At 36.9% G+C, this 26,336-nt stretch overlaps 2 protein-coding genes across 2 annotated transcripts in view; one reads left to right on the forward strand and one right to left on the reverse strand.

The window, feature by feature from the left end:
* Positions 1-11,742, reverse strand: part of LOC123526201 (forkhead-associated domain-containing protein 1-like) — a 34,012-nt gene extending 22,270 nt beyond the window's left edge. The window contains exons 1-3 of the mRNA XM_053523995.1: positions 11,375-11,742; positions 3,053-3,259; positions 2,275-2,307 (exon numbers count right to left, since the gene is read on the reverse strand). Of these exons, the coding sequence (XP_053379970.1) occupies positions 2,275-2,307; positions 3,053-3,259; positions 11,375-11,482 (348 nt within the window). The 5' untranslated portion in view covers positions 11,483-11,742. The remainder of the gene's footprint in view (positions 1-2,274; positions 2,308-3,052; positions 3,260-11,374) is intronic.
* Positions 11,743-11,918: 176 nt separating this feature from the next.
* Positions 11,919-26,336, forward strand: part of LOC123526202 (Parkinson disease protein 7 homolog) — a 47,519-nt gene continuing 33,101 nt past the window's right edge. Inside the window, exon 1 of the mRNA XM_045305252.2 lies at positions 11,919-12,110. Within this exon, the coding sequence (XP_045161187.2) occupies positions 11,949-12,110 (162 nt within the window). The 5' untranslated portion in view covers positions 11,919-11,948. The remainder of the gene's footprint in view (positions 12,111-26,336) is intronic.

Raw genomic sequence — 26,336 nt, forward strand, 5'->3', positions numbered from 1 at the left:
AGGCAGATAAAATACATCAAGAAGATTGTGTCCTTGTAATGAAAATCTAGCCACCAGAAAGAAATTAACACATGAAAAGAAGTGTTGACATTGCTAGGGAAAACAGTTTCAACAGACAAACTAGAAAATGGTGCAGTCTTTTTAAACCTAAGTAATTCACAATCGAGTGAAAAACTCGACTGTTTGATTTAAATAAACATAGAAATATTTACTGATATTGATCAAGTTTAAATCATATCTGATACCATGCAGATACTAGGCCTATAGGCTAAGACAGTGACAGCAAGAAGTACGTGGGAGTTCTAATGTCATAACTGACATCTTACAAGACAAAATTTTTTTATCAAAAAACTTTAACCTTCAATGATTCTGCCTTTGCAACCAGTGCAGACCAAGTCAAGCTTGCACTGTTCGCTATCATATGACATCAGTGAATTTTCAGTGAACACCCCTTTAAATGATAGGTTAATGCCATAGTCATATACTAGTCTTGTCATTTATACTTAGATTATATAATATCATAACCAGTAACTTATACAATTCACATCTGCAGCTCAGTTTTTATACAGTGTAATTGTTAAAAGAAGACAAATTGGTTGAATAGTCTGTTCTCAATACTAAATTTCAGATTTTCACTCTACAATTTCATCTTATAAAAATTACAAAATCTGCCAAAATTTCTGCAAGTTCTTTTTTCAACGCAGATAAGCTACCGGTATATTGTAAAGCCAGTGTAGGTTGGGACTTGAAAGATAACTAATAATCTTCTGTACATCAAGTGTTTCAATTGTATTACAACAACTCCACCTACCACTTGTATCAAGTTTGATCAAGTAATATTTCAAAAAGCTGTAAGAGCATAAAGAGTAAGTTTAAAGTGTGGCAAATTACAATATCTAAACCGTCACCAAAGAAAAACTGTGAGAAAAACAATAAACACCGTCATTTTGTTCCATCTATTGAATTCTATTGTAAATGTCTACAAATGGATTTGAACTAAATTAATTGTCTCTTACTGACGAGCTAGTCATGCTGCAAGTTAAAAACATGCAACAGTAGTATGAACTGTTTGCATATCATGATTTGTTTAGTAAAAAAATTTCCAAGAAAGTTGAAAGACTATTATGATTTCTATATACATAAATATAACTAAACTTTGCAGAACTATAAGGCAAAGAATATCTGTGTATTTTAAAATTGCTGACTTAAATTCATAACTAATGCAAAATGGCAATTATTAACAAACTATGTGCAAGTAATGTTGATACTTCCCTGTTTGTCTGATTTCGAATGTTAGTTAAATCTCCAGTATCAAAGCAATAACATACTTCCTGTTTCAAGATCATTTAAACTTCAATCGTAAATTCTTTGGTACATTTTCAAATGTTATTAAATCAATAAGTCAGTCAATTAATTGTTCCAAAAAAATATTTGATGATCAACGGTCAAAATCTGAATCCTCCGACGCTCATTTTAACAGTTTTGCCAAAACAATCCCACCTCCTTCACAAGTTTGTCTTTTGGTAGAAAACAGCAATTATAATAATTTATATTGAAATATTACTAAAAACTGAAAGAATATATATTTCTTCCTCAGCAAACATAATATAATTTTTTAAAATCTAGCATTAAGTTGTAAACAAATGAAAGGGGATTTAATTTAATGTCATGCAGACAATGTAAAAATGTGCAGATGAGTTTTGGGAATTTTACAAAGATTTTCTCAAAGTTTGGAAAGTAACAACATTTTACACTTGTATATATAGTCTATCTATTACCCAATCTGACTAAAGTACTTGATCTTCTAAACGAAGATCTGAGAACGACCCATTCACATACGTCTTCTGTATTTTGGATTTCCAGTATTTATATTTATTTTCGCAAATCTATTTTTATTTGAACCAATCAGACAGTTTGTTCAAATGTCAAAGAGTAAGAAAAATTTACAGTCAATCCAGGGGTCGAACACGGGACCCCTCACTTACAGAGCAAGTGTCTTACCGACTTAGCTATTCGACTATCTGACATCTTACGACATAAGAATTGTAGATATCAAAAACCAAGGCTTTTTAAAGCTTGCAGATGTTGTAAGTTAGCTTTTGATTGGCTAGCGGAAGGGTCGTCAGAACGAGGCTATCAATAGCTCGTTTTCAGATCCTATGCATAGCATAATAGGATATGTACTTTAGTCAGATTGTCTACTACCCTACCACCAGGCACCATCCTATGTTTACATGCTATAGAGTAATATATACTTCTGTGAAAAATACATACGGTAGACTGGTGATACGATGGTAATATCTGGCTCTAAAACAACAGGACATGAAATATATATATCACACATAATTACTTGGCTCTAAAAATTAATAACTGTATATGAAAAATACATACATTCACACACATATACAATTATCTGGCACTAAAATTACTCTAAATGAAACATACGTATAATCACACATATAAAATCAAACAATCATTATTATACCTCTAAAATATATCAAAGGGGTCAGTCTCCAATTTTTTGTAATTTGTGAATTTAGTAATTATTGTAAATAAAAACGTAAGCAAGTGAATTACTTTGTTAAAGGCAGTGATAAAATTCATTGTTCTGTACTATCTATATATGTATATATTCTATTCTACTCTGATGGTCAAGCAGCAAGCATTTGCTTAATAGACATAACGTAATAAATTACAACATGTTCACAAAATATTAATAAACTTTTGTTAAAATAGCTGTACTAAGATTTTCTGTTTTAAAAAGCCTGACATTATCATAACATACATAATGGAGAAATAGCCCCTTCATGATTCACTTTAAGGGAAGCTGATTAAAAGCTTTACTACTGTTTGTGAGTTTAGTTGGTGCATACTGAAGATTCCTTAATTCTTTACCTGCCACCCATACACGGGACTCAGAATGTTAGTAATCTTGGCTGGAGGAGCCCGGTCTCAAATTCTTTACCCCAAGTTTTGTAGTCAATAAGAACCCACTTGTCATTTATATCTAAATATTACACATGGAGAAACATACAAGAAAACAGGTATTTACCGGAGGTGGATTATCTATATTTAGTTCATACGGCGTCCCTCCGTAACCAAATCTAATGACATCCCCCGGAGCAAGTCGCACTGCGGCATTTTGAACACGAACGTCATTAACGTATGTACCCTGTGTAGAGTTGAGATCTTGTAGAACATAACAATCTTCTTGCTCGCTGTACTCTATAACAGCATGTTGCTGATCTACACCATTCATCTGTAAATGAAATGTACAATTTATCAGTATGATCTGTGAAAAGGTGACCATTTATGTATTAATGGGACAAAAAAGACACTTATATATTAAATAGTATACTGTTAAGGTAGTTCTGCACATTTGAAACAAATATTGTTTTACAATATAGAATTTTATTAAACTGTATTTTTACATTTACTGTGTCTGTATCAGATGGAAATAGTGTTTGTACTTGATTTTCTGTCAGACTAATCTGAAAACACTGGTCCTCTGGTCAATTTAATCACAGCTGGCTCCTGAATTGGGAATGTGATTCTTATGATAACATTTTCCCATGTAGAAAAAATTCCCAATGTAGATCTTAATGAAACTCTGCATGGCTGTAGAGTTATCTATTGCCAATCACAAGGTCAAGGTCAATGTGCTAAATCTTTCACAATTCACCAAACATCACTTGCAGTCCTTATAGTTCAACAACCATTTTACATCAAATCCCATAAAACTTAACCTTTATAAAGGAATGTAATGCTGTCTGTTTCAGACTTAATAATATTATACAGGAGATGATGGATTCTTAGCAACATTATGCTACCCTGATGTACTGGCTACAAGACACCATGCTAGGTTTTCTGGTTGAATGACGTTTACTCTCCCATGCATCAGTCGAATATTACAATACATTTCCATATCTGAAGTTACAGTAGTGGATACTCAATGCTGGTAAAGAAGTCTAAATGACTTTAAGCTGTCACTTCCAGTTAATCAAACATGAAGAATACCTTAACACTACACTACAGTTTGATAAACAGAACAATTAATTCTTGAATCAAGACGCTAACAATACATTGTGTGACATGCTGTTTGGTTGTAAACCTTGTAAAAATAATTTGCAAAGAAAAAACTGAATCTTCAGAACAATAAACTGAAACACTGTTGTTTTGCTGAAGCAGAGTCTCAATGAAATTTGCTTTGCATCACAGTCTATGTTGCTGAAGCATTAAAAATGAAACCTGTTACTCTCACTCTAATCACAGCATACACAAACCAGCATGTCACACTGCATTAAAACACAAGACTCAAAGTAAGTCTTGATAAAGAAGCTGTGGCAATATTTCAAGACTTCAATCTTTCATTAAGGTATGACCCACCTAAAGGTGAATATTTAAATTGTTCAAAACTATGTTAAAGCAATATATTTAAAGATGTCTAACTCTACCCCCTTCTGTTTCAGAGGTAAATTCACTTTGAACAGCAAAAAATCAATTTCAAATTGTTCACTTTTATACAATAAATCAATTATAAGTTTTGAAAAAAGTAAAACCTTACTAGGAAAAAAGAAATAAGGAAAAAAAACTGGTTCCATTGGGGCCCTGAAAAATTTAATTCAAAGTTAGAGGTTTATTGTAGAAATTGAATACTCTTCAAAAGAAGGTACACTAATACAAGGGCCACACCTTAAACACAACTTGAAGACAGAAAATCTTGGCAATTAACAAAGACTATATCTTAGACTTTCATTAAACATAACTTGAACATTGGAAGTCTTGGTGGAAAAACTTCAGCAATTAATCGAGATTAATAAACCATTACCTTTCACTAAAACACACACTGAATAAAGAAAAATCTTGGCAATTAACTGAGATTTAAACCTTAAACTTTCATAAAAACTATGAAATGAATTTTTTCATGAAGCCTTTCTGTATGACATTGTGTAAGTTAATTATGGGTTCCTGTTAAAAATAATTAACTATTAAACTGTAAATTACATGTTTAAAATTTCGAAACAAGTCTGATGTTACAAAAAAAAGCAGTCAATAAACTCTGAATCTCACTAAAAGTTAACTTACCAGGGGAGGTAATCTTGTTTGAACTTTTCTTGCATCGTAAGACAACTTGAAAATATCATTAATATATACAATTTTCTCATTAACCTATTATATTATTATTATTATACCAGATTTATAAATTTAGCGCCCTTTTCTTGATAAACACGTTCAAAGGCGCTTCACATAATTATACTGCAGCCACACTGGGCACGAAATCATCCTCTACTAGTACAGACACAGAGCGATCTGACCAAAGACACAGAGTGAAATAAAGCCCCGAGAACAGACAGAGAGAACTTTTCAGATACAGACATGCCCGGCTGACTTAGCCTAGCTCTTTTCGAATAGACAGTCTGGTTCTTAAACCTGCCTGGTGTATAGCACCGACACACGCGAAGCCGTCTTTCCTGGGAAGAACCAGTACAGGCCTCTAATTAGGTGGGAGACACTCAAGAGCATCTCAGAAATTTTCAGTGGCAGGACCGGGATTCAAACCCCGGACCTCTGGATTGACAGTCAAGCTTGTAACCACTAGACCTGCGGCCCAACTTTCAATTTTTGCAGTAATCAATTGTAGAATGAATTATGCAGGTACTGTTTTTACACATCAGAACCTGGTTTATTGTAACATTACATTCATACCAAACCATGAAATGAAAATCATATAAACAAATGAACAGAGATATAGAAAACAACCTAAATGTGCAAAACTTCCATTTCTCTTCCCTTACAGAAGAAAAAGGCCTGCTGCGTACTCTTGCTGTGTACATACAGCGTATATGATGCGTACATGATGTGTACTGAAATCAAGGACTTTAAATAGTACGCAGGATATACACCGCACATACACCGATAGTACGTTTGTAGTACACTTTTGACATGCAAATGAGCTCTGCCGCGTACTACTTGCTGCGTACATGCTGTGGACTACATAGTACACAGGATGTACGCTGGAGGAATTTAGTATGCGGGAAATAGTACGCAGCATGTACGCGGCACATACACTTTTCACATGCAAATGAGCCTGCGGTGTACTACCCCTGCGGCGTACATGCTGTGTACTCCTGCGGCGTACATGCTGTGTACTCCTGCGGCGTACATTCTGTGTACTCCTGGCCCGAGTCCTGCGGCGTACATGCTTGTGTACTCCTGCTGCATACATGCTGTGTACTCTTGTGGCAAACTGCTGTGATAATGTAAATTCCTTACCCCACCAACTTTCTTTTGCAAATGCTGATCATTTGGACAGAAAAAAAACAGAAAAAAGATAAGTGACATGCATCAATAAGTATTTACCCTTACCAAAATAATGTAGATTGATGTTATCAAATAAATTAGTATGCTTTTCTTCATCCACTTTTCAATGAAATAAATCAATTTTTGTAGCATGTAATTTGGTAAACATCTGAACAAAATGGCGTAACTGCATCAAGGGAAACACTTTTAATGCAACTAAATATAAGTGTTATAAATTTCGAAGTATCTGCGGTGTACATGCAGTGTACTATTTTCTTGTACAAGTCCCTCCTGCGTACATGCAGTGTACTCCTTAAATTTTCAGAGTCTGTGCTGCGTACTTGAAGTGTACTAGTGACCTCCTGCGTACATGCTGTGTACTCGTTGAAATAGTACGCGGCATGTACGCGGCATGCGGTGTATGTAAAATGTACTCCTCTGGCGTACTACTGTGTTCGCGGCATATACACAGCAAATACGCAGCATGTACGCCACAGAGGCTTGCTTCTGTAAGGGTTGTTTAGAACAATAATCTAATTCAATATTTGCTAATTAACTTCCTCTTTTCTTATCTTGCCTATAAGATGGATCACTTATAAAATAATTTTCAGGGTCCAGACCTAATCCTTAAAATCGATAAATTATTAATGGCTTCGAGACCTAGCTGTTTTTTTTCCCATAGAGAAAACTAGCCCCGCCCCCACTTTTGGACATTTAAATTTATACTGTCTTTTAGCCATTAATTCATAGCTATGTTCAAATTTTGGAACAATTATAAAGCTTTTAATTAACAGTATGCCTGATTGAAAAATGCATCTTCATTTGCCTGAGCTAGAGTTTTCTTTATTTTCAACTTGTAGTAATGTCACTATAGACACTGCTAGTCGAGGGCTGAGTGTCAAACTATAGTATCTTGGTCTTTTATAACTATTTGTTTCACTGATATTTCGACTAGTGTTCAGTGCTGGCTGATTTACTTAAACTGTACTGTTTCCAGCAGTATCTGCCTAGACTGGATGCTGGGGAAGTGAATATTACGTCTCCCATGGGCCCAGTTGGAAATAAGTTGTTCCATTCATTCCAGTTGGGGACTTTGTCGACTACCCACGTTAAACAAGAAACTTTATCTTTACCTTTTTTACGTAGTGTTTTTTTTTCATCTGATTGCTTTAATCTATAATTCATTTATAAAAGCATTCCCAGCAATAAATGACATTAACTACCCTTAGGTAACAATAAACAATAAACACTGGTTCAATATCAACAGCTGCTGAGACAGTTCTGTCTACTTAATGTTTACCTTTAATCAGTTTTGCAGCCATTAATCAATAATTTGTAATTACTGTTTTACTCGAGGTATTGATGAACACATTATGGTTATCATGTATCAAGAAAGATTAACAGCATAATTAGACTATCTGATGTTTATCTGCGTAAGAAATTTAAATGAATTAAATGCTTGTGTATGGTTACTATCAATGTATCATTATAAAATTTTCTTTACAATAATAGTAGGAAATATTCCCAATTAAGCCCTCCTTCCTAATGCATTCTACTGGTATAACTCTCCCCTCTAACCTCCCTACACAAACATTATTTACAATAGGAAAACCAAATTGTAGAAAATTAACTTATGTCAACACTTAAGTGGATTATATTTAAAAACTTTCACCCTTGTCTGTCTTTGCCATTCATGTTTTGTCTGTATATGACCAAAGGTGTGTACTATGTGATTGTCAATAAATTTGAAACTCTAAAGAAATAAATAAAAACCCCACTTGCAAAATTCAAGATTTAAAAGTCCTTATAATTATAGTATATGATGGGTATTTAGTTTTTATGCCCCCAAAGGGAGGCATATTTGTTTTCAACTGTCCATCCGTTAGTTCGTCACAACATTAACTTTTTGCATGAATGCACTTTACTCGCGAACCTCTGCACCCAGGACCTTCAAACTTCACAATTGCTGAGAGTACTTATTGAGACCACGACCCCTACTGACTTTGGGGGTCACCAGGTCAAAGGTCAAGGTTACAGGGGCCAAAGGTCAAGGCGCATTTGTCACCATTAGCATACCTGTCAAGTCTCACGCACTGAGCGTGAGAATCATGCATTCAGGACAGAAATCACGCTCTCACGCCCTGGTTTCAATTTCTCACGCTAGCGCGCAAATTTAGATAAAAAATATCTTCAACAATTATTTTCACCTCGATCAGCACTCTTTCAAATTCCCACTAATAACGAGAAAAAAAATACTGGATGTCACCCGCTCCATCTGTCTTTGCCTAGTGTATTACGCAAGATTGCAGTGTTCACGGTCTGCATGATGATGCAGCTTCATGTGACCATATATAAATATGTCTAAAAATAGCAATATCAGCAGCAAACATTGCTATTTTTACACATATTATTAAGGGGAATCCTAGCCCGTGTTTACACATTTCGGTCGTAAACACTGGAGCTGGCTGGAGCTACAGACAGGTCTTGGTAAGCTTATAAAAACGTTTTAAAGCCTTTTGAAATGTTCATGCTAAAACTGGTCTCGGAAAAAATTTTCATTTTAAATTGTCTTTTAGTTGTAGATTTTGATATTTTGTCTTCGGCAACATTCAAAGAGATGAACCGATTGATCGATGTTAGGAGGGAAGGCGGGATTATTTATAAAGTTGTTTACAACACGATATCGGCGGGTAATATATTAGTTGTCAATGTCATTTTTGGTCATTTTTTTCACGAAAATTAACGAGAACGCACCGTTAGCGTATGGGGGGGCTTTGCCCCTCAGACCCCCCACTAGGGGCAACCGCCCCTTGGAACCCCTTCTCACGCTTAGACTCATGAAACCCTTGACAGCTCTGCATTAGTGACAGCTCTTGTTAATTTTGTATCCCGCTATCGCCCCCCCCCCCCCCCCCCCCCCCCCCCCCCCCCCCCCCCCACCCTCCACTTTAATGGGTTTGTGTTTTATTAACACTGTTTTCTTTTTTTCTTTTTTAGGCCAATTAGGCGATTTCAAACAGACATCGATATTAAGCTGTGTAATAACCCAGTTATGATCTGTCACTAATTCTGGTAGGTTGGTGGATCTGGAGTAACATCAACATGATATATTATAATGACCAATTTTATATTGCGTGTTTACTCTGGACAAGCTATGTCTGCACTGAAGTCTGTACTACTGAAGTTCATGGAGCATATTTGATATCTTAAAGCTTGTTTTGTGACAATCTTTTTGACAAATGTTGCAGCTTTTATCAAAACCATCTCTCCTAAGAGCATAGGGAGACCACCACAGTAATTACATACCACACTGAGACAGACATAATGTCTTGTAGGCTGTATGTTTGGCACTGGGTATACTTCAGTGAATGTTGCAGTGAAGATGAAGGCCAGGTGGAGCTGGCTTTTAAGACAGATCATGAATTCATGATCTGTGATGTATGCTGATTCAAAATTCTTTAGCACCATCAGTTGGTGTAACAGGATTTCAGTTGTACTTAGGTGTTTGTAAAGTTAAATGGATTTTGTCTTTTGGTTATGGATAATTAAATACTTGTCAAGGTTAAAAGACATGAGCCACTCACACTCCTAATTTTGCAATCATTTCTACTAATTTTCACAGAATCATGCACATCAGCCTGCATCAGGATGACATATATATATCTTTTGATGTGATTATTTTTATAAGTTGCCATTGCTCTTTGATGACAGTGTAAAGAAATCCCACTGGTCCTAAAGTAATACACTTCATGTTTATTGCTGTCTGCTTTGAGTATAGAAGTCCCTGGCCATGTCATATCAAAGACAGTATTGGCAATGGCTGCTCCCTTGCTTTATTCAATTAGGTTTCTGTCAGGACAGTAACTGGTAAGAGTTTGTTAATGGAAACCTTATTAGTTACAAAAGAAATTTTTAGCTCATGTTTTCTGAATGTTGATCACATGCTGTGTTATGCTTTTAAATATTTAAGCTTTAAATAATTGAAGTGTCTAGAAATCATTGTAGAGGTACTGATCCATACCCCTAGACCAGGTGCATCGCGAGGCATCTGGTATCGAGGTGACGCGAGATGTTGTCAGGTTGGGTATGGGAGGGGGATCCCCGTCCCAGGTTGTGGGAATTTTTTTTGCAAATTGCACCATAAATGACACGATTTCCTTGCATTTAGATACAATATAACCAATTATATCAAGACGTTATTTGTTTCAATTTTACCAAGAAGATCTATTAAAGCATTGTTTTAAATAATTCTGAAAGTCACTCAATTTCAAAACGTTTTATTGTCTTGCAAGCTATAGACATTCTTAAATTTTATAAAATGGTGCAATTGTATCAATGTGTTAGAAGCTAATATAACATCTTTAATGAGGTTTGCTCTTCAAGCATCAACCATCAACCATCGTCAGAAAATATTAAACCAACAAACCATTCATAAAAGGGGTAAAAACATGAGAAAGTGATGTGAAAGACAAACAATGCTCATTTCTTTTTTCATAAAATGTAATGCATATGTATTCTACAGACAACTAACACTTAAAATATTTTTACTTGACTGCTTTTGATACATTACCTTCTTCACATTTATTTGTAGCACAGCTTTTGTTGGCGCTCAACTAAGGCTCAACTGCACTCTTTAACAATGTCTGAATATAGACAATTAGATCAAAAAGTTAACACTTTTGCTCTATGAAATGACGAGCGGGCGCCCCACCACCAGAAAGATAATCCCCAAATTAACTTATTGATTTTTGACACCTGGCGATCCTGCTAATTGACAATAGGGCCTATACAGGTGTCCCGGAGCACTTTTAGAATCTGTCCGTAGGTAAAATCTGCATAATTTGCAATATCCAGTACCTGTATGGTTTAAATAAAGGTAAGGCTTTTTTAGTTTGTATATTTCATAATTGGGGGGCTGCTGCCCCCCACACCCCCCGCATTTTCTAAACCTGGCGAGGAAAATATATCCATGCTACCATATCGATAAATAAAAGAATGCCCAAATAACAAGAATAGCTACGGACAGATTCTAAAGTCTAGCCAAAAATTTCAACATTTTACACAACTTTCTCACCTGCAAAAGTATATCACATCCATCTTTTCCTATTGTCGTAACTTTAGGAGCTAGTGGATAGTAATTCCCATCACCACCTTTTAGAAATGCTTTGGAATTCCGGCTCATGGTGTTGATTTTTCACATGCCAATTAAAAATAACAGGTGCCCGGGAAAACTAGTTAATTGGAAAATCGAACACAAAGATGACTATCAGATGATTAAAAGCAATGCTTTTTAACACATAATTTTAGAATTTAATCATATATCATGTTTCGAAACACATAAAGTCCAAGACAATGATGATGAACTTGTCAATTGTCATCAAAACTATCAATTTTCACATTTGACAGGTTTCAGCATAACAACACCAAACAACCATAATCTCTAACCTAGAGACTACATTCGTGATTTAATTTCAAGTTTCCCTGATGTGCTGAAACAAGTTAACAAAAATATGTATCAAATTGATTTTTTATCATATGATCTGACTTAATTTTAACAAACGTTATAATCAAAGGAAGGAAATGATTTTTATTTCTTTTTTTTTGGATTAAAGATTACAAAACTGTCAAATCTTACTACTTCCGGTTTAATGCGGTCTGCAATTTTTCGCGTATTAAAACAATTAAATAGACACGGTTTTAAGCAGTTCCACGTACAGAATTCAGCCATGCCGAAAGCTTTGGTCATATTGTCTGAAGGGGCGGAGGAAATGGAAACTGTCATCACCGTGGACGTCCTTAGAAGAGGAGGGGTAAATGAATGTCACCTCAGATTAGCATAGTTACCTCCCTTGTTCATGTAGTTTTTCCTTAGGATGTTGTCTCCCATTTCATTTTTTTATGCCCCCTTTCGAAGAAGGAGGGGTATATTGTTTTGCAGATGTCGGTCAGTTGGTCTGTCTGTCGGTCGGAATGTAGACCAATCCATTTTCAGACCCTGGAGCCTAGGATTATGAAAGTTGATAGGGAGGTTGGTTAGTCCAAATAATTGTACTCGAGAGTTGAATTAAAGTAAACCCTGGGAGAGAACATACCAAGGTCCCTACTGGGGCTCGAACCCCGGACCTCGAGATCTGTAGGCGGACACTCAACCACGTCGCTAAAGGGTTAACCCAACAGCAAGGCTGTTGGAAGTGGCCTATAAACCTACTCTCACTACACTTCTCCCCCTTTACTTTTCAGAGCTTACCAGCTCTCCAGAATGACACTCCATGTCCACTGCATGAGTCCGTCAAACACTTCTGACACCATTAAAGTAAACCCTGGGAGAGAACATACCAAGGTCCCTACTGGGGCTCGAACCCCGGACCTCGAGATCTGTAGGCGGACACTCAACCACGTCGCTAAAGGGTTAACCCAACAGCAAGGCTGTTGGAAGTGGCCTATAAACCTACTCTCACTACAGAATATCGTTATATTATTTTGACTTGTCGAATATCCGCCTCCGAGTACAAACCAGAAAAGGTAAAGAATGTGATAGCACTGTCCTCTTCTTTGCGTAAGTAACACCCAGTGGAATCCGTTGGGCGGGAATTATGTTATAATAATGCAACGGATAAAAAAAAAATACATACATAGAAAGCCTGTAATTTTTCCTTTTCAATGATGTATATATTACCGAGATTTCTTGAGAAAAATTCAAACTATGGCAGTTAAAAAAATGCCAAGGTTTAACACAAGTGTACTACATATTGGAAAATGGCCGATCACCGGTAAACAAATTAGGGTAAATCCATCAAATTTCGGACAATTTTTGTACATACTGCATCAGGTGCAGCGCTTTTCCTGTATGTCTAGTTCCTAACACCTGAACGAGCGTTAGTCTGCTTCAACGACGTCCGAATTTTTCAAATTGAAAAGAAAAGAGTACGAAAACGAGGCTAGAATAGCGAAAAGTACAACTTTTCAATAGTATGTGAGAGCCGGGTAGCTCGGACGGTAGTACTAAAAATTCGGACATAGGGTTTGGGAAATTCGGACATAATTAATTTTTTTAAAAATAACAAGATTTTACATTTATTTTCGTCAAAATCATTTTATTTCATGTCCATACTCTTTGTTCAACTGTTCAGTCTATATGTTTGTATGGTTCGGTTACAATTAAATTTTGTTAGATTCTATTTTTACTCGTTTTTGTCTACGTGGTTTATTTTGTTTCTCAACTTTTTTCCTTTCCTGTTCCAGTTTCTCCTGCAAAACCTCAGCACTGGTCAGTAGCCTATGAGATGTAATAGCCTTTCGTTTTTTTGCCACAGGGCCATTGGGTACACCGCCGCTTGGCGGGAGGAATATGGAATCCAGATCTTGATTCCAATTAGCGGACGGTACTAAAGACTGGCATTGCGTGGTTTCGGTATTAATTTCAGGACTTATGTTACATGGAGAGTTGGGAAGAGTCAAAGAATCATCTGTAATTGGAAAATCTATCTCTCCATCAACTATAAAATCGCCGCTAGAGAGAAGATCCAGAACAGCAACTGGGTCCATTACGACATCTACAGTGCTGTCACCTTGGTTTTTGACCTGATCAATAGACTTAATATAATCAGTAACAACTGGGTCCATTACAACATCTACAGTGCTGTCGCCTTGGTTGTTAACCTGATCAATAGACTCAGTTTGATCAGTAACAACTGGGTCCATGAAATTTGAAGTGTTGACACTCTGAAGAGATGTGTCAACATGGTTTACCTCAGTACTCATACTAGATACAGATGAAGAACTACTTCCTATGCCTTGTGGGATTGAGAAATGTTCTACAAAAGGACTTTGAGTTTGACTGTCAAGTGGTTTGTCAGATGGATAACTTGGGGAATAAGCTTGATCATGGATGGCATTTTTGTTCAAAGGAAATATGCCACAGGCAGCGAATCCAGATTTAATGTTCCCCTCAGTCAGACCTGATACCCATGCTTTTGTGATCAGCGCGGGGAAGTTCCATTTATTCACGGAGTTTAATGGATCCTGTAAGAATTCGGAGCAAGCTGAATTGTACGCCTTATTAAAAGGACCAAATACAGACTAGTCCAAAGGTTGAAGATGGTGCGTGGTATGAGGGGGCAGGGCAAGAATATATATATTCTCTTCAATAGCCCTCTGGAGTATCGCTAGAGATTCGTGGCTACTATGGCCATCAAGAATCAGGAGTTGGGGTCGATGGGTACCACAGTTTTGCAGGAAAACAGTGTCGAACCACTGTTCACCTATTTGGTCCGTCATCCAGCCCTTCTCCTGGTAGGACCACTTAGTACCAGGAGGAGCTGCCTGAGTATTGAACGAGTACAATGACCTTGGGGTCTTTCCCTTTACTATAAACATGGGTGGCATAGCTTTGCCGGCTGCGTTAACACATGCCATAATGGTTATATTAGTAGATTTGCTACTTGTTCTACCACATACATTTTTAGCACCTATACCAGAAACAACTTTAATTGGATTGTGTTCAAAATTCTTGCTGGTCTCGTCACAATTCCAGATGAATTCTGGCTTGTCATTCAAGTTTGAGGAAGTAATGATGTTTGACAATGCCTCAAAATACTTTCCTACAACTTCACGATTCATCATACGACAACGCGTACTACCGAGGCGCTCTGGCTGTCTAAGTGTAAGCCCATGACGTCTCTTGAGGCCTTCCCACCAGTTTTTACCTGCGTGGAAGTTCTTATAGGATGTATGCACCTAGAAAGTAATTAATAGAAACATTCTACCACACATTCTTATCATCCATTTGATATTTCCATGTATTATTATGTTATCCGTTTTAAATAAAACGATCATGCTAATTAAAAATGAACATTGACTTAATTTAATGTTAACAGAAAATCAACAAGTTTATTTGTCATTACAATACTATATATTAGGTATAAAATAGTGCACACTCTGTACATTCATAGATAAATACAGTATAAATATGTACTACCATTAAAAGAACTGGCTGTTTTTTAACAATCAACTGTTACTGCACGGCATTTTATTACGAATGTAGCCCTATTTGCAAGCATAATTTCTTCATTTAGTAAAGCTTAATACAATTGATAAGGATTTTATTCATTTGAAGTAAATATCGAGAGAAAAAATATTTTAGTGAAATATGCCCAATAGATATCTTTAATAGAAGAAAAATATTACTCGGGACTTGAGCAGGACAATGCCCTGAACAAGGCAAGTAAAGCAAAAGTCTTATTCAAATTAAAAAAATGAAGAAGTTTCATACTACTCTATGTACCTGAATGCGTTGGCACAACACGTTTGTCCTAAGTAGCAACTGCTTCCGCGAAATTCCAATTCCCCTCTCAGCGGCTACTTTCACTGTTTCGACAATTTTCTTTTCAACTTCAATTGGTATCGCACACGGACGACCATGAGTTACATTTACCTCATATCTGCCACTAGCCCTGTCAGCTAGTGTTGATTTTGGGATATTGTACGCTTTTGAAGCTTCTCTGATGGACATCCCATTTTGATGCGCTTTCAAGGCATCAGCTAGTTGTTTTGTATCATAGTTCATTGTCTTGCCTCGTTTCTTATGAGTATATGTTCTAGGCATTTCTGAAAGCGTAGAAGAACGTAAAAGAAACAATTTAAGATGTTAAACTTTATTACAAATACTTGTATTTTATTACATGTTATCATCTCTGACAGTTATGAGACATTGTGAAGTACATGTCTATATCTAAGAAAATACAATAACAAAGAATCAAAGTGAATTCTTCTTGACTTCGTCAACGAGGCGGAGCATGTGAAGATCATTGCAGGACTTTGCATATCGCGAAGCTAGCCAGACTATACTGCTATCTTCATCCATTTCCATTCTAAGCAATAAATGATGTATCTCAGAGACAATCCACATATCGGAGTCGATTCTTTGTAAAAGATGTTTTAAGATACTGAATATTAGGGGATGGTCATATATATATTCATGATTAAACATGTGACATAATGTTTCTTTTAATGTTTGTTTAATATGAATAGTACACATTCTGCCGCTGATTTCCCGATTTCTTAGGTTCAGTAGTGCATTCATGCCCCTAAAACAGAAGATAAACGAATTTAGCTATGCTGGGTATTTTGAAATATTTCAAGAACCATGCCATTAAAGCAGCGTCCGAATTATAAAGGATACGAGATTTTTGACGTCCGAGATTTAAGGACCGTATATTTTAGAACTGGGAAATTCGGACAGATAATGTTTTGTTAAAAATATTACTAATTAAACGATATTCACCATTAAATATACTCTTATCACAATATATGAACGTCTGTTAAGTAAAATAAAAACATAACATTGAAGTAAAAGTGAGATACAAACCCAGATGTTGAAGATTGTTTCCGACTATATTCAAACTTGCCGCCACAAAAACTTTGCGCTGCGGAAAAGGAAGCGTGGGTGTATATAACAACTGCGCATGTACAATTTAGTGTCACGTGTGAATTTTCTATTTTTGGATATCACCCAGTGTGTACATAAAAATTCTGGGAATTCCATACGAAAGAACGGTCTTGATTGGACTATTTAACATAAAAATAGCATTGAAACTGAAAGTGTCCGAGTTATCCGGACTGACCGAAATTTGATGGATTTACCCTACTACACCAAGCATTTTCATTGGTCACGCCTCCGACCGCCATTACATGAAGACGATTGAAACGTTAGAGGTTTAAATTTTTTACAACAGAAATTCTTGATAAATATGTCCTGTTCTTATGTTTTTTATTTACTATTTATGATTTAAAACAACAGGTAAGCAATTAGGGCTAAAGAAAAATCGTGACTACTGATAAATCGTAATTTCAGTTGACCACAGTTTCCACCACAGTTTTGATTGTTTCTGGTTGAGACCTCTAGGTAGACAACGTAAAATATCAAAATGTAAAATCGGTCTGCCCGAGGTCTCATTATTTAGACTAGGAGGTTGGTCATCACCAGCAGATGGCCCCTATTGATTTTTAGGTCTGTATGTCAAAGGTCAAGGTCACAGTGACCCTGAAAAGTAAAATGGTTTCCGGATGATAACTAAGAACACTTGGGCCTAGGATCATCTATCTATCTATCTTCCGTAACCGTCGAACCCCTTGCGGGGACGTAGACGTTTTGCGCATCAAAATCATAAAGAGAAAGAATATAGTGATAAAAAATTTAGAGTGGAAGAAACTAAAAAAAATAACTTTGGTGAAATAAAAGGTTAAAACTTGAGTTAGTAGGATAACTAGGGCGAGACTTGTTCAAGGCTGCAAACTGCGGCACTGAACTGCTCTAGGGTAGGGAGGTGGGTGACACTGGGGGGAAGTTGGTTCCAATGCAGGGCTCTCGTTTGCTTTTTGGGACTGGGGCCAGGGTCCATACAAGGGGGGAATTTCGCATGATTTTTCAAAAAAATTCTTTTGAGGGGGAATTTCAAACATGAAAAGAAATGCAAACAAATATAAACATTCTTTTCAACTTTACTGACCCGAACCTGAATTCTGTTAATTATAAAGTCTGCTATATGAACTCTTCCAATTATAAACAACCTTATTCAGGCATCACACTTTGTATATTTTTCTCTGAGCCACTGAATTTTCGGAAAAAATAAAATTTTAAGGCCAACAAGTCAACTGCAAAGCACTCAGCACTGATGTTCTTGGACTAGAGGGGGGGGGGGGGAATTTTTTTTGAATTAGAGGAAAAAAACCCACTATTTTGAGGGGGGAATGGGGCCCATATTCGGCCCCAAATTTTGCCAAAGGAGAGCCCTGCAATGGTACACAGTTCTCGGAAAATAAGAGAACTTGTAATAGTCAGTGGTTGCAGTAATTAACCTATAACTTAGGGAATGGCCATAGCGGACACATCGGGTAATTGGGGTAAGGTAATCTACGATTGGGATAGCAACCAGATCATGATGAATCTTATAGAAGAATGATAACCTAGAATCCAGTCGACGAAGGTTTAGGGAGTGTAGCATATCTGTTACACTGGAAGTACGGCCGTAGTCAGTCTTGATCCAACGGGGCAGCTCTCCTTTGGATACTTTCAATTTGGTCTATCTGGGTTTGGGTGTGGGGCGACCATACCTCGGAGGCATATTCAAGCTGGGGTCGGACTAGAGTCTGGTAAGCAATGGTCTTAATGGGTTGGGATTTGACCTTAATGTTTCTTCCTGAGAACCCTAGGGTTTGGTTAGCTTTTTTGGTTGACCTATTTATGTGATTGTCCCATGATAGGTCATTTGAGATATCCACGCCTAGGTATTTAGCTTTGCTGACCGATTTAAGTTGGACTCCATGTAGGTAATACTGGGTAGGGATAGGATGTTTCCTTCTAGTGGCGTGGATCACTTGACACTTGGAGGGGTTGAACTCCATATCCCACTCCAACTCCCACTTTTCTAGAAGTTTTAGGTCATTTTGGAGAGTGACAGATTGGTCTGCAGATGACAATGTTAGATATATTGCCGTGTCATCTGCAAACAGACAGACTTTGGAACTGATGTTTTGTGGGAGGTCATTTATGTAAGCTAGGAAGAACAGGATACTGGGATGGCATCAGAGGTAGTGCCATTTAGGACTACTGATTGGATCCTATTATCTAAGAAGCCTTTGACCCATCTTAGTGTGTTACCTCTGACTCCATATTCATGCATTTTTAGTAGGACTTTCTCATGGCTAACCTTGTCGAAAGCCTTACTAAAATCTAGAAGTATAAGATCTACTTGTTTCTTATTGTAGACTGAGGTGACCAGGTCATTTACTAACATAACTAACTGAGTAACGCATGACCTTTTTTCCCTAAAACCATGCTGTAGGTCATACAGAATACCATGGTTGGTGAAGTGCTTAACAATTGATGAGGAAACAACGTGTTCAAGAACTTTGCATAGGACACATGTTAATGAAATTGGCCTATAATTTACTGGATTTGACCTATCACCTTTTTTAAAAATGGGGGCAACATATGCGGATTTCCACTGGGATGGAAGTGAACCTTCCTCCAGGGATTTCTGGAATATGACCTCAAGGATGGGAGATAGTTCTACAGAGAGTGTTTTAAGTATTAGAGGCTTGATTTTGTCAGGACCACTGGCCTTATGGGGGTTGAGGTTGCTGAGAAGTTTCTCAATACCATTTGTACCTATCCTAATATCTGGCATAGTAGGGACTGAATTACCATCTGGGGTTAGTTTCATTTTACTCAGCGAGGCGAGGTTTAGTGGTGACTTGGGGCTAAAAACAGACTGAAACTGTTTGTTCAGTACTGATGCCTTGGCTTGACCATCCAGATGGAGTTTATTTTCATACTTAATGGGAGGGATAGAGGAAGATTCCTGTCTCGAGTGTTTAATGAGCGAGTACAGTTACTTAGTATTTAGTTTATTTGGGAATGAGGCATCAGTGTTATTCAGGTTTAGGATGTGCTCAAGATTCTGGCTATAAGCCTCTTTGACCTTTTTCCGCACTAGATGCTTTAAGTCTAGAAATTTCTTTCGATCAGAAGATGAGCTAGTTTTCTTAACCTTTTTAAAAGCTCTGTTCCTCCTTCTGATTAGTTTCTTAATGTCCTGATTGACCCATGGAAGGTGATCTCTTATAGTTGACTGTTGTGAAAGTTGATAGGGAGGATGGTCATGACCAGCAGATGACCCCTATTAATTTTGAGGTTAGTATGTTAAAGGTCATGGTCATAGTGACCCTGAACAGTTAAACAGTTTCTGGATGATAACTCAAGAACACTTGGGCCTAGGGTCATGAAAATTGATAGGTAGGTTGGTCATGACCAGCAGATGACCCCTATTGATTTTGAGGTCAGTATGTTAAAGGTCAAGGTCACAGTGACCAGGAACAGTAAAATGCTTTCCAGGCAATAACTCAAGAACGCTTGGGCTTAGGGTCAGGAAAATTGATAGGGAGGTTGGTCAAGACCAGCAGATGACCCCTATTGATTTTGAGGTCATTAGATCAAAGGTCAAGGTCACATTGGCCAGGAACAGTTAAACGGTTTCTGATCTTCTGGTCCAAAACAATAGGGCCTAGGGCTTTGATATTTGGTACGTAGCAAAATCTAGTGGTCCTCTACCAAGATTGTTTAGATTATTTCCCTGGGGTCAAATATGGCCCCACCCCGGGGGTCACATGGTTTATATAGACTTGTATAGGGAAAATTTTTAAAAAACCTCTTGTCCACAACCACAGGACCTAGGGCTTTGATATTTTGTATATGACATCATCTAGTGGTCCTCTACTAAGTTTGTTCAAATTATTCTCCAAGGGTCAAATTTGGCTTCGCCCTGCGGGTCACATGGTTTACATAGACTTATATAGGGAAAAACTTTGAAAATCTTCTTGTTCAAACCGCAAAGACTATGGCTTTGATATTTTGTAATGTAGCATCATCCAGTGGTTCTCTACCAATTTGTTCAAATTATCCCTGTAGGGTCAAATATGGCCCCGCCCCAGGGGTCACATGGTTCATATAGACTTACATAGGGAAAAACTTAGAATCTTCATGTCCATAACTTACATCATTCAAATTTGGACCACATGTATATTTTGAGTGGCGACCTTGACATGAGTTGACTTTGATCTTGACCTAGTGACCTACTTTCACATTTATGTAGCTACAGCCTTCAAATTTGGACCACATGCATAGGTTTGTGTACCGAAAAAAACTTTGACCTTGTTTTTGACCTAGTGACCTACTTCCACATTTTTGAAAGTACAGGCTTCAAATTTGGACCACATGCATAGTTTTTTGTTTTAAAATAAAATTTGACCTTGATTTTGACCTAGTGACCTACTTTCACATTTCTCAAGCTACAGCCTTCAAATTTGAACCACAAGCATAGTTTTGTGTGCTGATATGAACTTTGATCTTGAGATTGACCTAGTGACCTACTTTCACATTTCTGAAGGTACAGGCTTCAAATTTGGACCACTTGCATAGTTTTGTGTTCTGAAATAAAATTTGACCTTGATTTTGACCTTGTGACCTACTTTCACATTTCTCATGCTACAACCTTCAGATTTGAACCACATGCATAGTTTTGTGTACCGAAATGAACTTTGATCTTGAGATTGATCTAGTGACCAACTTTCACATTTCCCAAGCCACAGCTTTCAAATTTGGACCACATACACATTGTTTTGTACTGAATTGAAATTTGACCTTGATTTTGACCTTGAGCTAGTCTTGAAATTTGGAACATTCAAAAATGGCTCAGTGGAGATGCCAAGATCACTCTGTAATCTCTTGTTAGGTTAATAGATTAAAGGTCAAGGTCAGATTAAACCAGAATGGTAGAACTTTTGTTTACAGTGAGCATATAATTTCTGTCCCTTGTGCAGTTACTGAATGCATCAAGGGGGGGGGGAGGCATTTCGTGTAGGACGAGCTCTTGTTTCAGTTGTATTTTCTTTAGCAGAGGCTGATATTTAGCTGCTTCACGACCACTTCCTGCCTCCTCCCAGTAGAAGATATACCAAAACACTTTACCATACATGTGATCACTCTGAACAGCAAAAGTGGTATAGATTTGTTTCCAAAAATAGGAATAACAACGTATCGGCCGCTTGAGGGCTGCGCTATCTGTACACACATCATACTATATATAAAATTATCAAAACGAGGCTAATTTCTATTCATCAGTCAGGGGTGTAACTGTTTCAAGTTGTCACAGTTGATAACCCATTTAAGTTATTGCTTATACTTTCATAATTTGTTTCAGTTATCATAATTAAAATATTACAAAGCCCTCCTGTGCCAATTCCTTATTTTGAATGTGACTAATGCAATTATTGTCTGAATCCGTGAACTTCTTTCGTTCCAGCTATGCAATAAAAATTTTTATGCAAGGCTGATAAAGGTTTACGCAAAAGTTTTAAAGCCATAAAACTGTCCTATAATCCCATTATGCTGATCAGGTCATGGTCAGACTAAAAGACAATTTGATTAACCACAGCTTGCTCCTAATTTCACTTTAAAGGTCACTTTGTGAGAACAGCAAGAACACTTTTTTTGAATAACTTACCTGAGTTAACTATATTTTATAACTAATACAGGTTATAAAATGCTTTAGACCACGATAATCCGTAAATAGCCAGTCGCAAAGCAGAATTGAACCCGTCTATATTTCATATACAACAGTAGCGTTGTATATATATCGGGGTAAACTTGGGCAAAAAACGCGTGAATTTCGTGTTAGTGTACCATCTAACAATACAAGCTAACGCCGGAGTTAAATGACCTTGCAATATTCTCACCATTTATCAATGGGATAAAAAATATGACAGACTTGGAGGTTAATTAAGTCGACAACGTCTAAATATTAATATCGTAAAAATGACCCCATGTTATTGGATATCAATAAAATTGAATTACAATAAACTACATATTTGTAGTGTAGAACAAACTTGGTAAAAACGTAATTTACACATTCACTGAAATGTTTCCAACAGCTGCAACTTTTATGTTTACTTGTTATAAAATAGACATGTCAGCACGATCCTTACATTTGCAAACAACTGGATCCAGTTGTTCGAAACTTTATCAGGCGATTGAGTTAACTGCCGAGTAACTTTTAAATTATCAGTAGATTTCGACAGTTTAGAAATTCAAATGTTAAGGGATATAAACACTAAATCATCTTTACAGTAAAACATCATACTAATGTTTCCCACCCACCAAGACTAATATCTGGAATAGAAATTTAACAGGCGGTTAGTTTAACAGCTTAATGCAGTGGTCGTGGGCTCGAGCATCATTGCTGTCATGACCATGACTTCTCATATGACCCCAGTACTGGTTTTCATAGGAAACGGACTCGAGAATGGTACAATAAGCTTCAAGCTTTCATCACAATCGAGCTGAAACAAATTAGTATAAACTAAACTAAATTACAGCCCGTTAAAGTTTCGAACAGCTTTGCCCAGTTAGAAAGTAGAACAAGAAGGACACGCTATAGTAAAATGTGTTCGTAGTCCTACGAGTATCTACGCACTAACGATATCCTGATAAACAAAATAAAAATAAAAAATAACTAAAACTAACTAACTAACTAAATAAATAAATAAATAAATAAACACCGTCACTGGTTTCTGTTTAAATAAGAACAAAAATATGAATATAACCATAATTATTTTGTCACTTTACACCGATTGTAAAATGGTGATTTCTAATAGAATCTGATAATTTGTATGTGATTATGTATATCACCAGTAAGCACTAGTTCATACTTAAAATACCAGATTACTTCATTCAAACAAACAACAATATTTTTTTTATCCAACATGTTTACCTCCGATTTGCTGTCAGCCTTTTTGTAATTTCGGAACCTGACTATCTTCTTGAATCAACGTATCTGTCTTCGTGTTTCGCCAACATGCAAACTCCTCACAAAAACTAATTGTTCAGCATGCAGTTCAATTTTGAGTATTTTTGAGAAATCCATTTTTAACTGTTTAGCATTTGTGATTACAAATGACTCAAAGTGTTAATGAACGTTAAATCTTAGTAAATACAGTATTGGAGTAAAACTGAATTTATACAAATATCCTGCATTCTTTTATATGCCCTACTGACAAAAAGCGCTAACGGTACAAAGATAATATCACTCTTATAAAAACACGTTAATCCTAATTTCTATAGAACGCGTGGGAGAGTTTTCAATAATTGCAATTTTTATGTCAAGTGGTCTAAGTCGGATAGACAACTCGTGCCGTTGTCTACGGGATATATACAACTCGCTTTGCTCGTTGTATATATCCCATAGACAACGGCACGAGTTGTCTATCCTATACTGAAAAAGTAACTGAAGTAGGTTATATAACTGAAACAGGTACACCCCTGACTGTTCATAAGAGGCCTCCGAAGGGGGTAAATTATTTTATTTTTGGAAAATTAAAGCAATATTAAAAAAAATATAACTGAAAATAGGTCTTTTTTGGTGACGAATTGTGGCATTGCCTATTGACTGGACCTCCCAGGACCCATTTTTAGCTCGACTATTCATAGAATAGTGAGCTATTGCACTCGCCCATGCGTCGGCGTCCGCGTCCGCGTCCGCGTCCCGATTTTGGTTAAGGTTTTGTATGTAAGCTGGTATCTCAGTAACCACTTGTGGGAATGGATTGAAACTTCACACACTTATTCACTGTGACAAACTGACTTACATTGCACAGGTTCCATAACTCTATTTTGCTTTTTTACAAAATTATGCCCCTTTTTCGACTTAGAAATTTTTGGTTAAGGTTTTGTATGTAAGCTGGTATCTCAGTACTTACTAATGGGAATGGATTGAAACTTCACATACTTGTTCACTATCATGATCTGACATGCACTAAGCAAGTCCCATAACTCTGCTCTCTTTTTTTTTCAAAATTATGCCCCTTTTTTGACTTAGCAGTTTTTGGTTAAATTTTTGTATGTAATCTGATATCTCAGTATCCACTAATTGGAATGGATTGAAACTTCACACACTTGTTCACTGTCATGATCTAACATGCACTGTGAAGGTCCCATAACTCTACTTGGCATTTTTACAAAATTATGCCCCTTTGACTTAGCAGTTTTTGGTTAAGTTTTTGTATGTAAGCTGGTATCTCAGTATCTACAAATCGGAAAGGATTGAAACTTCACACACTTGTTCACTGTCATGATATGACATGCAGTACAGAGGTTCAATACCTCTACTTTGCATTTTACAAAATTATGCCCCTTTTTCAACATTTGTATTCATTCAATTGACAAGGCTGTTGAATAGTCGAGCGTTGCTGTCCTCCGACAGCTCTTGTTTTTATCGAATTTAATCATTAAAGAAAAAGTTGATAACATAAAAATATATGTTTAATCTTGCGCTTTTTTGCGCCATCGTTTCCAAATACCCCCCTCAGCAGGTGCGCTCTAGTTATAAACTTATAAACAAATTACTTCCCTTGACAAATACCCTTCAATTTTCTGATATGGATTTGCCCTAGTTTTGACAGATGAATTTCTGACAGTCACCAGGTTTAACTCGTTACAACTTTTTAACAGATAAAGTTATTAAAAAATGGTTTTCACCATTGTTTCTCTTAAAACTAGACCTTTGTAACAGTATATAGTGTGTGCCATGTATTTAAAAGAAAAGAAATAGTTTGTTATTGCTACTAAAAAGTGGTAGATTGGGTATCAAAAGTGGGAGATTTTTTTCTTGTCGTATTTACCTGGTTTACCATTATGTTTTTATGAAAGTAGATTGAAAAACTATCCTTAAATATAACCAGATTACTTGTGACACAAATCATTATGTCTCCCCCAGGAGACATATTGTTTTTGCCCTGTCCGTCCGTCCGTCCTTCCGTCCGTCCGTACGTCACACTTCATTTCCGAGCAATAACTGGAGAACCATTTGACCTAGAACCTTCAAACTTCATAGGGTTGTAGGGCTGCTGGAGTAGACGACCCCTATTGTTTTTGGGGTTACTCCATCAAAGGTCAAGGTCACAGGGGCCTGAACATTGAAAACCATTTTGGATCAATAACTAGAGAACCACTTGACCCAGAATGTTGAAACTTCATAGGATGATTGGTCATGAAGAGTAGATGACCCCTATTGATTTTGGGGTCACTCCGTCAAAGGTCAAGGTCACATGGGCCTGAACATTGAAAACCATTTCCGATCAATAACTAGAGAACCACCTGACCCAGAATGTTGAAACTTGATAGGATGATTGGTCATAAAGAGTAGACGGCCCCTATTGTTTTTGGGGTCACTCCGTCAAAGGTCAAGGTCACAGGGGCCTGAACATTGAAAACCATTTCCAATCAATAACTAGAGAACCACCTGACCCAGAATGTTGAAACTTGATAGGATGATTGGTCATAAAGAGTAGACGACCCCTATTGTTTTTGGGGTCACTCCGTCAAAAGTCAAGGTCACAGGGGCCCGAACATTGAAAACCATTTCTGATCAATAACTAGAGAACCACTTGACCCAGAATGTTGAAACTTCATAGGATGATTTTAC

This window comes from Mercenaria mercenaria, chromosome 14 (assembly GCF_021730395.1).
Source record: "Mercenaria mercenaria strain notata chromosome 14, MADL_Memer_1, whole genome shotgun sequence".
Taxonomy (NCBI): Eukaryota; Metazoa; Mollusca; class Bivalvia; order Venerida; family Veneridae; genus Mercenaria; species Mercenaria mercenaria.